Genomic DNA, 13,541 nt, shown 5'->3' on the forward strand with positions numbered 1-13,541 from the left:
TCTTGTCCAACTTCATCAACTGTCTCCCAGCATCTAGCAAAATGCTCGCCATAGACTCAACACTCAACAATTAACTGTTGAATGAAAAATCCTTATTACATTTTGTTAACAAATGAGACAGAGTATCCTGAACCAACTTGTGCAGGACAATCTCATATACATAAAAGTACTGGGAAGATGGTTTCATAAAGGAGTAGTTTTACAGTTATTTTATTAGAAGAGCTTTGGCCTGATTTTCCTGACCTAAATTTGTCCTTGCTGTACCATTTGGATTACAGTTGGGCTATCTCACATTAATATTATGTTAAAAGTCCTTCATTCAAATGATACAAATGAACTTATTTATAAAACAGAAACAGACTCACAGACTTCAAAAACAAACTTACGGTCACCAAAGGGGAAACGTGGCGGGCGGGGGGGATGAATTAGGAGGATGGGATTAACAGATACACACAGTACTATATATAAGATAGAGAACCAACAAGGACCTACTGTAGAGCACAGGAAACTCTACTCAATATCTTGTAATAACCTATAAGGGAAAAGAATCTGAAAAAGAATATAGATATATAGATATATATATGTATAACTGAATCACTTTGCTGTACACCTGAAACTAACACAATATTGTAAACCAACTATACTCCAATAAAATTTTTAAAAGTCCTTCATTCAGTATATCTTTTATATGTGTGAAGGCACAACTGACATGCAATAAACATCGATGAAATAAAATTAGTACCAAATTTTACTGTCTTTTGGAAAAATATAACCAAATTAATTAACATAATATTCTTCTCTAGCAAGATAAAGAGTGCAGTGTCTTTGGTGTTTCAAAGGGGTGGCACAGTATTGTAGAAAACAGTAATCTAGTTGCAGAAGATGATGATTCAATCGATGGCTATTTAGAACTAGATTTTTATTAAGCAGGTCATTTCAATCCCATCTTTTCAACCCAACCACACACCCAAATTCCATACATTTGTCTCTATGTAGGGTATTTGCTCTTTACCATAAGGTTACAATTTTTCAGTCTTTTATCTAATTCATGTAGAAATAACACAAAAAACCACTGACATCAGCTAAAACGACATATGTTCATATGGTAGATATGAATAGCCAAAGAATCAATGTAAAAAGTTGACACTAGAAAAACTAACCATGGTAGAAATATTCAACTCCAAACACTGAATATTTAATCTCTGCTATATAACTGAGGTGAACTAGAGGGCTGGAGGGGAAAAGTTATACATTTAAGGGGTTAATCTTAGATCTAACACAAACATTAAAGCCAATGTTAATGGAAGGAACTGGGCTATGAATGAGCCACAATACTAGAAGTTCCTGGCTCAGAGCCAGGTACAAGGCAGAGATTCAGTAAATGCTTTGTTGAAAATGAAAGAATGGGTGAACGAATGAATGAGTGAGTGAATGAACGAACAGTCCTCTTCTTAGATTTAGAGTGTAATACTGGGATTTGGAGATTTAGCTTTAAAACAGTCTATTCAAAGCTGTGGATCAATAAACTAGATTTTGGGAACGTCAGTCAGTGCTGAATATAATGTAGGTATTTCTGTTTGTTAATTAATTAAAATGACCACGGAGTCATTATTCTTACACTTAATTTCTCAGCCTGAAAAGTTAATGAACTGTATCTGTTCCATGAATAATTGAGTTGAACTTGAAAGACAACTCCCTATTCCAAAAGCCTTCCACACTACCAGTTAACTGTGATTTATCCTTTTACTTCTGAAGAATTTTAAGCACCTTCCATCTGATTTGACTGACAACCTATCTGTGCTTTCCCTGTCTTTATTCTTCCAGGAAGAAGATGTTACTCGTGAAAGTCGTTTTAATTTCAGTGGTTACGGGATGGGTCACTGCCTTCAAGTGAAAGATGGAACAGCTGTCAAGGCCACACCTGCCAGCCAGCTCCCACAGCCCCCCAAAGATGCAGATGCCATCAAGAAGAAGTTTGTGGACCGGGCAAAAAGGATTGACACGATTTCTCGAGCTGCCTTCCCATTGGCCTTCCTCATTTTCAACATCTTTTACTGGATCACATACAAGATCATTCGGCATGAAGATGTCCACAAGAAATAGATGTGCCCTTCAGACCCTGGGACCTTCTTGCCTAACTGTTGTGCTTGTAAATACACAGTGAAATTGTCTTTATATCACTTTGACAGAGGAGAAGACTGGGGGAGGGGGGAGGGAGGATCATGGGGGCGGGTTTCCTGGCACCTACATGAAAAAAGATAAGTTATCCGGGCGATGAAGGAAAATGTTTGCACAAAATTACGGTGTTGCAGAATCACGTGAGCATAATTCCCTTCACAGTCTTTAGCATTGCTCTTTCAGATGATGCATTAAATAGACATGATATGCAAAGTCAAGTACTTGAGGGCTATTTGTCTTTTGGTTCGGTTTGGTTTGGTTTGGTTTTGACTAATTCTGGTACTGAAAAGACAGCTTAAACACACGCGTGTGCATGCACACACACGCGTGCGCACACGCACACACAAAAGGAAAATGCTTAGGATCTGACCATAGTGACTAGTCTATAGTGAGTTGAGGACCAAACTTTTTCAGGAAAATGCTGCCTCGTTTTTAAAACAAGCCTCCTGAGCTACGTTCTTTACAATGTCTGTAATTAGTGTTTCACCTGAGGAATCCTTTTGTGGGTCATAAATAATTTCTACTTGTCGAGAAAACAACAACAAAAAATAAATACCAATCACAAAGAACAGGTTTATACTTTACTGTCCGTGTAGGTGTGCATTTTAATATTCTTTTTCTTTCCTAGATGTAATTTGGGGATTTGAATTGTGTATTGTGAAATTGATTTGATTGTATGTCCTCTTAAAATAAATGCCCATTTTCTTTTAGATCCAAGTTAGCACACTACATTTTTTTTCACTTTGGCTATATTTACGTGCAATTAAGTACTCAAGTGTGACTTAGCCGTCGCAGCCTCTCAGCCACAGTATTTATGGAGATGATGTGTCCTGAACGGTGTAGCTCATATTAGCTTGAACGTCCCATTTCTGCTCTCATTGTAAGTGTAACTATTAGTCCTAATGTCAACTGACCCATGATTTCTACTGTCAATCCAAGTGAATATTGTTTGAAATATCCTTAACTAACTTAAAGAATTTTAAAATTGTACTGTGATTTTCATAACCCGTTGCCTTTTTGGTACCAGAGCTATGTGGTTTGAATCCTGGCTACATGTTTTAAGTAAGAAAAAAAAAAAAAAAAAAAAAGACGTATTTTTGCTTACTCAGATAAAAGACAACCTGTAAAATATATAATGAAAAAATTAAATTTTACATGTGCTGTAAAAGGGGTTATTAAAAATATTTGTTCAATTTCAATAAAGCTAAGTGTGCCACAGAAGCTATGAGTCTTTCCATTTTTGCATTACAATGTAAATAATTTAGATGACAATGGTAACTTGGATTTTTGTTTCTGGTCTTCCTCATAAACTTGAAGCATTTATATAGCTATTATATTTTTGTTGTAATATAAGAGTAGCTTATAGTATCCCCATGAAGAAAGAAAAAAGTACATTATTCTCATTGTAGAAACAGGGAAATGGAGACATGGAAGTAACAGTAGTCAATGCGAGCAGAGTCTAATACTGGATACTTCAGATGAGACATGGAAAAGTTCCAAGAGCACTGCGTGATTGTAAAATACCAAAGTGAAAAGCAATTTAAAAGACCAACCTGTCCACCTATCCATCCTGATCTTGTCAGGAAGGGAGTTCCATGATGAAAAACAATGCTGAGAACCCCAGTGAAATAGAGGTAACTCATCTTAGCCCTTGTAGATTTTCCTTAACTAAAGGTATCCTTCATAAAATTTTCAGGAAGATGTGGATTCCTAAGTTGATGTTTATAGCCTTTTAAACCGATTCAAATATTGAATCATTTCCATAGAGAAGAATATCACAGAATGGCTAAACACGTGAATTTTGGAGATAGAAAGACTAGCTCGGCCACCTATCAACAGCGTTATCTTGGATAAGTTACCTGATTTTTCTGAGTAGCTCCTATTTCATAGAGTTTTAAGAGGATGAACCGAGAAAAATGCAAGGAAAGCCATTAGCATGGTGTCTAACATATCGTAAATTCTCAATAACTAACAGATAATAATAAAATTATTATTACTATGAATTGCACTACACTGGGCAAGAAGCTACACAATTCCTAGCTTTGGCAAGATTAGTGCCATGCTTTGTGCCTCTTTCCTAAAACACTATTTCTGTCTTATTGCTCGCTTCTTTCCAAACAAATAAGGCAAAGTCTTTGATTGGTCTCAATTCTCTTCCTCTAAAATTGAGGCTAAAATGCCTCCCAAAGATGGGCCTGACCCCATAAGTGTCCTAGGAAGAGCCCTGATGCTACATATGGTGGGATGGGAGGTACCTTGTGGGAAAATCCTAAGCTAAACGATCATGTCTAATCAAAGTGTATGCTGTATAATTTTTGGAGGCAGGGTGTGGTCCCCACATTAGAAAAATTTTTTAATATTCACCTCTAGAGGAGGAGCTTCAAGATGGCAGAAGAGTAAGATGTGGAGTTCACCTTCCTCTCCACAAATACATCAGAAAAACATCCATGTGGAACAGCTCCAACAGAACACCTACTGAACGCTGGCAGAAGACCTCAGACCTCCCAAAAGGCAAGAAACTCCCCACGTACCTGGGTAGGGCAAAAGAAAAAAGAAAAAACAGAGACAAAGGAATAGGGATGGGACCTGCACCAGTGGGAGGGAGCTGTGAAGGAGGAAAGGTTTCCACACAATAGGAAGCCCCTTCGCGGGCGGAAACTGTGGGTGGCAGAGGGGGGAAGCTTCGGAGCCATGGAGGAGAGCGCAGCCACAGGGGTGCGGAGGGCAAAGCGGAGAGATTCCCGCACGGAGGCTCGGCGCCGATCAGCACTCACCAGCCCGAGAGGCTTGTCTGCTCACCCGCCGGGGCGGGCGGGGCTGGGAGCTGAGGCTCGGGCTTCGGTCGGATCCCAGGGAGAGGACTGGGGTTGGCGGAGTGAACACAGCCTGAAGGGGCTAGTGCGCCACAGCTAGCCGGGAGGGAGTCCAGGAAAAACTGTGGAACAGCCTAAGAGGCAAGAGACCATTGTTTCGGGGTGCGTGAGGAGAGGGGATTCAGAGCACCGCCTCAACGAGCTCCAGAGACGGGCGCGAGCCACGGCTATCAGCGCGGACCCCAGAGACGGGCATGAGACGCTAAGGCTGCTGCTGCCGCCACCAAGAAGCCTGTGTGCAAGCACAGCTCACTCTCCACACCGCCCCTCCCCCGGGAGCTGGTGCAGCTCGCCACTGCCAGGCTCCCGTGATCCGGGAACAACTTCCCCGGGAGAACGCACGGCACGCCTCAGGCTGGTGCAACGTCACGCTGGCCTCTGCCGCCGCAAGCTCGCCCCGCCTCCTCCGTACCCCTCCCTCCCCCGGCCTGAGCGAGCCAGAGCCCCCGAAGCAGCTGCTCCTTTAACCCCGTCCTGTCTGAGCGAAGAACAGACGCCCTCAGGCGACCTACACGCAGAGGCGGGGCCACATCCAAAGCTGAACCCCGGGAGCTGTGCGAACAAAGAAGAGAAAGGTAAATCTCTCCCAGCAGCCTCAGGAGCAGCGGATTAAACCTCCACAGTCAACTTGATGTACCTGCATCTGTGGAATACCTGAATAGACAACGAATCATCCCAAATTGAGGAGGAGGACTTTGGGAGCAACAATACATATATTTTTTCCCTTTTTCTCTCTTTGTGAGTGTGTATGTGTATGCTTCTGTGTGTGATTTTGTCTGTATACCTTTGCTTTTACCATTTGTCCTAGGGTTCTGTCTGTCTGGTTTTTTTTGGGTTTTTTTATTACTTTAAAAAAAATTTTCTTAATAATTATTTTTTATTTTTAATAGCTATTTTATTTTATCTTCTTTCTTTCTTTCTTTCTTTCTTTCTTTCTATTTTTTCTCCCTTTTATTCTGAGCCATGTGGATGACAGGCTCTTGGTGCTCCAGCCAGGCGTCAGGGCTGTGCCTCTGAGGTGGGAGAGCCAAGTTCAGGACACTGGTCCACAAGAGACCTCCCAGCTCCACGTAATATCAAACGGTGAAAATCTCCCAGAGATCTCCATCTCAACGCCAAGACCCAGCTTCACTCAATGACCAGCAAGCTTCAGTGCTGGACACCCTATGCCAAACAACTAGCAAGAGAGGAACACAACCCCATCCATTAACAGACAGGCTGCCTAAAATCATAATAAGGCCACAGACACCCCAAAATACACCACCAGACGTGGACGTGCCCACCAGAAAGACAAGATCCAGCCTCATCCACCAGAACTCAGGCACTAGTTCCCTCCACCAGGAAGCCTACACAACCCACTGAACCAACCTTAGCCACTGGGGACAGATACCCAAAACAACGGGAACTACGAACCTGCAGCCTGTGAAAAGGAGACCCCAAACACAGTAAATTAAGCAAAATGAGAAGACAGAGAAACACACAGCGGATAAAGGAGCAAGGTAAAAACCCACCACACCTAATAAATGAAGGGGAAATAGGCAGTCTACCTGAAAAAGAATTCAGAATAATGATAGTAAAGATGATCCAAAATCTTGGAAATAGAATAGAGAAAATACAAGAAACGTTTAACAAGGGCCTAGAAGAAATAAAGAGCAAACAAACAGTGATGAACAACACAATAAATGAAATTAAAAATTCTCTAGAAGGGATCAGTAGCAGAATAACTGAGGCAGAAGAACGGAGAAGTGACCTGGAAGATAAAAGAGTGGAAATAACTACTGCAGAGCAGAATAAAGAAAAAAGAATGAAAAGAATTGAGGACAGTCTCAGAGACCTCTGGGACAACATTAAACGCACCAACATTCGAATTATAGGGGTCCCAGAAGAAAAAGAGAAAAAGAAAGTGACTGAGAAAATATTTGAAGAGATTATAGTTGAAAACTTCCCTAATATGGGAAAGGAAATAGTTAATCAAATCCAGGAAGCACAGAGAGTCCCATACAGGATAAATCCAAGGGGAAACATGCAAAGACACATATTAATCAAACTATCAAAAATTAAATACAAAGAAAAAATATTAAAAGCAGCAAGGGAAAAACAACAAATAACACACAAGGGGATCCCCATAAGGTTAACAGCTGATCTTTCAGCAGAAACTCTGCAAACTAGAAGGGAGTGGCAGGACATATTTAAAGTGATGAAGGAGAAAAAGCTACAACCAAGATTACTCTACCCAGCAAGGATCTCATTCAGATTTGACGGAGAAATTAAAAGCTTTACAGACAAGCAAAAACTAAGAGAATTCAGCACCACCAAACCAGCTTTACAACAAATGCTAAAGGAACTTCTCTAGGCAGGAAACACAAGAGAAGGAAAAGACCTACAATAACAAACCCAAAACAATTAAGAAAATAGTAATAGGAACATACATATCGATAATCACCTTAAATGTAAATGGATTAAATGCTCCCACCAAAAGACATAGACTGGCTGAATGGACACAAAAACAAGACCCGTATATAGGCTGTCTACAAGAGACCCACTTCAGACCTAGGGACACATACACACTGAAAGTGAGGGGATGGATAAAGATATTCCATGCAAATGGAAATCAAAAGAAAGCTGGAGTAGCAATTCTCATATCAGACAAAATAGACTTTAAAATAAAGACTATTACAACAGACAAAGAAGGACACTACATAATGATCAAGGGATCCATCCAAGAAGAAGATATAACAATTGTAAATATTTATGCACCCAACATAGGAGCACCTCAATACATAAGGCAAATACTAACAGCCATAAAAGGGGAAATCGACAGTAGCACAATCATAGTAGGGTACTTTAACACCCCACTTTCACCCATGGACAGATCATCCAAAATAAAAATAAATAAGGAAACACAAGCTTTAAATGATACATTAAACAAGATGGACTTAATTGATATTTATAGGACATTCTACCCAAAAACAACAGAATACACATTCTTCTCAAGTTCTCATGGAACATTCTCCAGGACAGATCATTTCTTGGGTCACAAATCAAGCCTTGGTAAATTTAAGAAAATTGAAATCGTATCAAGTATCTTTTCCGACCACAACGCTATGAGACTAGGTATCAATTACAGGAAAAGATCTGTAAAAATACAAACACATGGAAGGTAAACAATACACTACTTAATAACCAAGAGATCACTGAAGAAATCAAAGAGGAAGTCAAAAAATACCCAGAAACAAATGACAATGAAAACACAATGACACAAAAGCTCTGGGATGCAGCAAAAGCAGTTCTAAGAGGGAAGTTTATAGCAATACAATCCTACCTTAAGAAACAAGAAACATCTCAAATAAACAACCTAAACTTACACCTAAAGCAATTAGAGAAAGAAGAACAAAAAAACCCCAAAATTAGCAGAAGGAAAGAAACCATAAAGATCAGATCAGAAATAAATGAAAAAGAAATGAAGGAAACGATAGCAAAGATCAATAAAACTAAAAGCTGGTTCTTTGAGAAGATAAACGAAATTGATAAACCATTAGCCAGACTCATCAAGAAAAAAAGCAAGAATTCTGACTCAAATCAATAGAATTAGAAATGAAAAAGGAGAAGTAACCACTGACACTGCAGAAATACAAACGATCATGAGAGATTACTACAAGCAACTCTATGCCAATAAAATGGACAACCTGGAAGAAATGGACAAATTCTTAGAAATGCACAACCTTCTGAGACTGAACCAGGAAGAAACAGAAAATATGAACAGACCAATCAAAAGCACTGAAATTGAAACTGTGACTAAAAATCTTCCAACAAACAAAAGCCCAGGACCAGATGGCTTCACAGGTGAAGTCTATCATACATTTAGAGAAGAGCTAACACCTATCCTTCTCAAACTCTTCCAAACTATAGCAGAGGGAGGAACACTCCCAAACTCTTTCTACGAGGCCACCATCCCCTGATACCAAAACCAGACAAAGATGTCACAAAGAAAGAAAATTACAGGCCAATATCACTGATGAACATAGATGCAAAAATCCTCAACAGAATACTAGCAAACAGAATCCAAAAGCACATTAAAAGGATCATACACCATGATCAAGTGGGGTTTATTCCAGGAATGTAAGGATTCTTCAATATATTCAAATCAATCAATGTGATACACCATATTAACAAATTGAAGGAGAGAAACCATATGATCATCTCAATAGATAGAGAGAAAGCTTTTGACAAAATTCAACACCCATTTATGATAAAAATCCTCCAGAAAGTAGGCATAGAGGGAACCTACCTCAACATAATAAAGGCCATATATGACAAACCCACAGCCAACATCATCCTCAATGGTGAAAAACTGCAACCATTTCCACTAAGATCAGGAACAAGACAAGGTTGCCCACTCTCACCACTATTATTCAACATAGTTTTGGAAGTTTTAGCCACAGCAATCAGAGAAGAAAAAGAAATAAAAGGAATCCAAATCAGAAAAGAAGAAGTAAAGCTGTAACTGTTTGCAGATGACATGATACTATACATAGAGAATCCTAAAAATGCTACCAGAAAACTACTAGAGCTAATCAATGAATTTGGTAAAGTAGCAGGATACAAAACTAATGCACAGAAATCTCTAGCATTCCTATACACTAATGATGAAAAATCTGCAAGTGAAATTAAGAAAACACTCCCATGTACCATTGCAGCAAAAAAGAATAAAATATCTAGGAATAAACCTACCTAAGGAGACAAAAGACCTGTATGCAGAAAATTACAAGACACTGATGAAAGAAATTAAAGATGATACAAATAGTTGGAGATATATACCATGTTCTTGGATTGGAAGAATCAACATTGTGAAAATGACTCTACTACCCAAAGCAATCTACAGATTCAATGCAATCCCTATCAAACTACCACTGGCATTTTTCACAGAACTAGAACAGAACATTTCACAATTTGTATGGAAACACAAAAGACCCCGAATAGCCAAAGCAATCTTGAGAAAGAAATACGGAGCTGGAAGACTCAGGCTCCCAGACTTCAGACTATACTACAAAGTTACAGTAATCAAGACAGTATGGTACTGGCACAAAAACAGAAATATAGATCAATGGAACAGGATAGAAAGCCCAGAGATAAACCCACGCACATATGGTCACCTTATCTTTGATAAAGGAGGCAAGAATATACCATGGAGAAAAGACAGCCTCTTCAATAAGTGGTGCTGGGAAAACCGGACAGGTACATGTGGAAGTATGAAATTAGAACACTCCCTAACACCATACACAAAAATAAACTCAAAATGGATTGAAGACCTAAATGTAAGGCCAGACACTATCAAACTCTTAGAGGAAAACATAGGCAGAACACTCAATGACGTAAATCACAGCAAGATCCTTTTTGACCCACCTCCTAGAGAAATGGAAATAAAAACAGAAATAAACAAATGGGACCTAATGAAACTTAAAAGCTTTTGCACAGCAAAGGTAACCATAAACAAGACAAAAAGACCACCCTCAGAATGGGAGAAAATATTTGCAAATGAAGCAACTGACAAAGGATTAATCTCCAAAATTTACAAGCCGCTCATGCAGCTCAATATCAAAAAAACAAACAACCCAATCCAAAAATGGGCAGAAGACCTAAACAGACATTTCTCCACAGAAGATATGCAGATTGCCAACAGACACATGAAAGAATGCTCAACATCATTAATCATTAGAGAAATGCAAATCAAAACTACAATGAGGGGCGTCCCTGGTGGTGCAGTGGTTGAGAATCCGCCTGCCAATACAAGGGACATGGGTTCGAGCCCTGGTCTGGGAAGATCCCACATGCTGCGGAGCAACTGGGCCCGTAAGCCACAACCACTGAGCCTGCGCGTCTGGAGCCTGTGCTCTGCGACAAGAGAAGCCGCGATAGTGAGAGGCCCGTGCACCGCGATGAAGAGTGGCCCCCGCTCGCCGCAACTAGAGAAAGCCCTCGCACAGAAATGAAGACCCAACACAGCCAAAATAAATAAACAAATGAATAAATTTATTTTAAAAAAGTTAGATTAAAAAAAAAAACTACAATGAGATATCATCTCACACCAGTCAGAATGGCCATCATCAAAAAATCTACAAACAATAAATGCTGGAGAGGGTGTGGAGAAAAGGGAACCCTCTTGCACTGTTGGTGGGAATGTAAACTGATACAGCCACTATGGAGAACAGTGTGGAGTTTCCTTAAAAAACTAAAAATAGAACTACCATACGACCCAGCAATCCCACTATTGGGCATATACCCTGAGAAAACCATAATTCAAAAAGAGTCATGTACCACAATGTTCATTGCAGCTCTATTTACAATAGCCAGGACATGGAAGCAACCTAAGTGTCCATCGACAGATGAATGGATAAAGAAGATGTGGCACATATATACAATGGAATATTACTCAGCCTTAAAAAGAAACGAAATTGAGTTATTTGAAGTGAGGTGGATGGATCTAGAGTCTGGCATACAGAGTGAAGTAAGTCAGAAAGAGAAAAACAAATACCGTATGCTAACACATATATATGGAATCTAAGAAAAAAATAATGGTCATGAAGAACCTAGGGGCAAGACGGGAATAAAGACACAGACCTACTAGAGAATGGACTTGAGGATATGGGGAGGGGGAAGGGTAAGCTGGGACAAAGTGAGAGAGTGGCATGGACATATATACGCTACCAAACGTAAAACAGATAGCTAGTGGGAAGCAGCCGCATAGCACAGGGAGATCAGCTCGGTGCTTTGTGACCATCTAGAGGGGTGGGATAGGGAGGGTGGGAGGGAGATGCAAGAGGGAAGAGATATGGGAACATATGTATATGTGTAACTGATTCACTTTGTTATAAAGGAGAAACTAACACACCATTGTAAAGCAATTATACTCCAATAAAGATGTTAAAAATATATATATATATTCACTTCTAAACGTATCTGCCAGCCACTCAAGTAGGTAAAGGCATCCTGGATGGCAAGAGGGGTTCTTGACTTTTCTGTAATTCTAGTCCACATTCAGTGGAAAGAACTCTTGAATTGGGGTTATATAAATAAAATCTCGGGGAAAAGATTTTGAGCACTACATACTCTGGCAAAATAGATAATTCCCCTGTAATGTTATTAGAGATTTTATTGAGGATGTTTTTCTTTTACAAAAGTATTTGAAAGAAAATAGTTCAAGAATAAAATCATGGCTCTGACGAAGATAACTTACTACCAGTTTTCATTAGATTGGAAGCTTCTGGAAGAAAATGGTTATGGTTCCATGGGTTTTCTGCACTGCCTGCCAAAGCTCAGATGCTCAATGAATATTATTCCTATCACTAGGGAAAAAGTTGGTGAAGGAGGCTATGCTGTGCCTATTGACAAAGTTACATAAGTTTTTCCCAGCCAAGCAATGACAAGAAGTAACCAACTACTGCTACCATTTTTCAGATAATGGATTACTGGGGGATTTGTCTTTTAAACACTTTTCAATTCCTACCACTTGGTTTTAAGAACAGATTGAGATGACTTAAGGCTTAAGACTCTTTATGGCATTCTCAAACACCTTGGTCCAAAACAGATGCTACAAACCAGACTGGCTGTAGATTTTTAAAAATCCTCCCAAACAGTATTAGCATTAAGCTCCTCATCTACGCCACTGAGGAGAACTGCCAAATTCTGAAAGCAGATTTTCCAATAAAGATTAAATGAGTACCATTTTACATTTTGCTTACTCCATTAACATCAAATAAGTAGGTTCTAACCAAAACACAGCATAAAATTCCATATCATATGATTCACAGCTCTGGAAAAGAGAGAAAAGCCTCTTCAGAATATTTTTTAGGATTTTTGCATCTCCTAGTTTAAGCCTGAAGCCAATTTGTCGAATGAATGTAAACCATATATCTGCCAAATAGCCTTTTTTAATGTTTTAACCTCTGCTTTAAACTTCTTATTTTCACCAATTTGGGTTTGGCTTTTTTCTTTTTTTTTTCCTTCGGTATAGATTGAATGATTCAAGTAATGCATACTCTTCATAGATCACGAAGTAGAAGAATTAAAAATAACACCACAACTTCATATTCATATAGTGCTTTCAACATATCAACATGTTTTGATGTCTACAACAGGATTCAATTCTAATAATTGTCCAAGGTGGCCAATCACAAAGAGTCAATAGATAAACAGACGCTCCATGAATCAGACACCTCACCCAAGCCACCTATCCTGTTAGAGGTTGAACATCTGGCATAATTTGCTTCCTAACTCCTCAGACTATATCCTTTCACTATATCCACACTGTCTAGGAAAATAAAAGCCTGGAAAGTAAAAAGTCATGGTACCACTGACCCACCCTCATGGATAACAAAATAAATTGGTAAAGGACAGCGTACAATAGAATATTTCTGTTGAACATGCCTAAGAGAGGTAGCTCAAATGGTGCATATAGTATTAAGAACATCTTCGCTGACAGTAAATATCGTG

General features: G+C 39.3%; 1 protein-coding gene across 2 annotated transcripts in view; it reads left to right on the forward strand.

Moving 5' to 3' along the window:
* Positions 1-6,494, forward strand: part of GLRA2 (glycine receptor alpha 2) — a 204,727-nt gene extending 198,233 nt beyond the window's left edge. For both annotated transcript variants that reach the window (XM_082447202.1, XM_082447201.1), the window contains exon 9: positions 1,825-6,494. In XM_082447202.1, the coding sequence (XP_082303328.1) occupies positions 1,825-2,103 (279 nt within the window). In that variant the 3' untranslated portion in view covers positions 2,104-6,494. The remainder of the gene's footprint in view (positions 1-1,824) is intronic.
* The last annotated feature ends 7,047 nt before the right edge of the window (positions 6,495-13,541 follow it).

This window comes from Balaenoptera physalus (assembly GCF_965194825.1).
Source record: "Balaenoptera physalus genome assembly, chromosome: X".
NCBI lineage: Eukaryota > Metazoa > Chordata > Mammalia > Artiodactyla > Balaenopteridae > Balaenoptera > Balaenoptera physalus.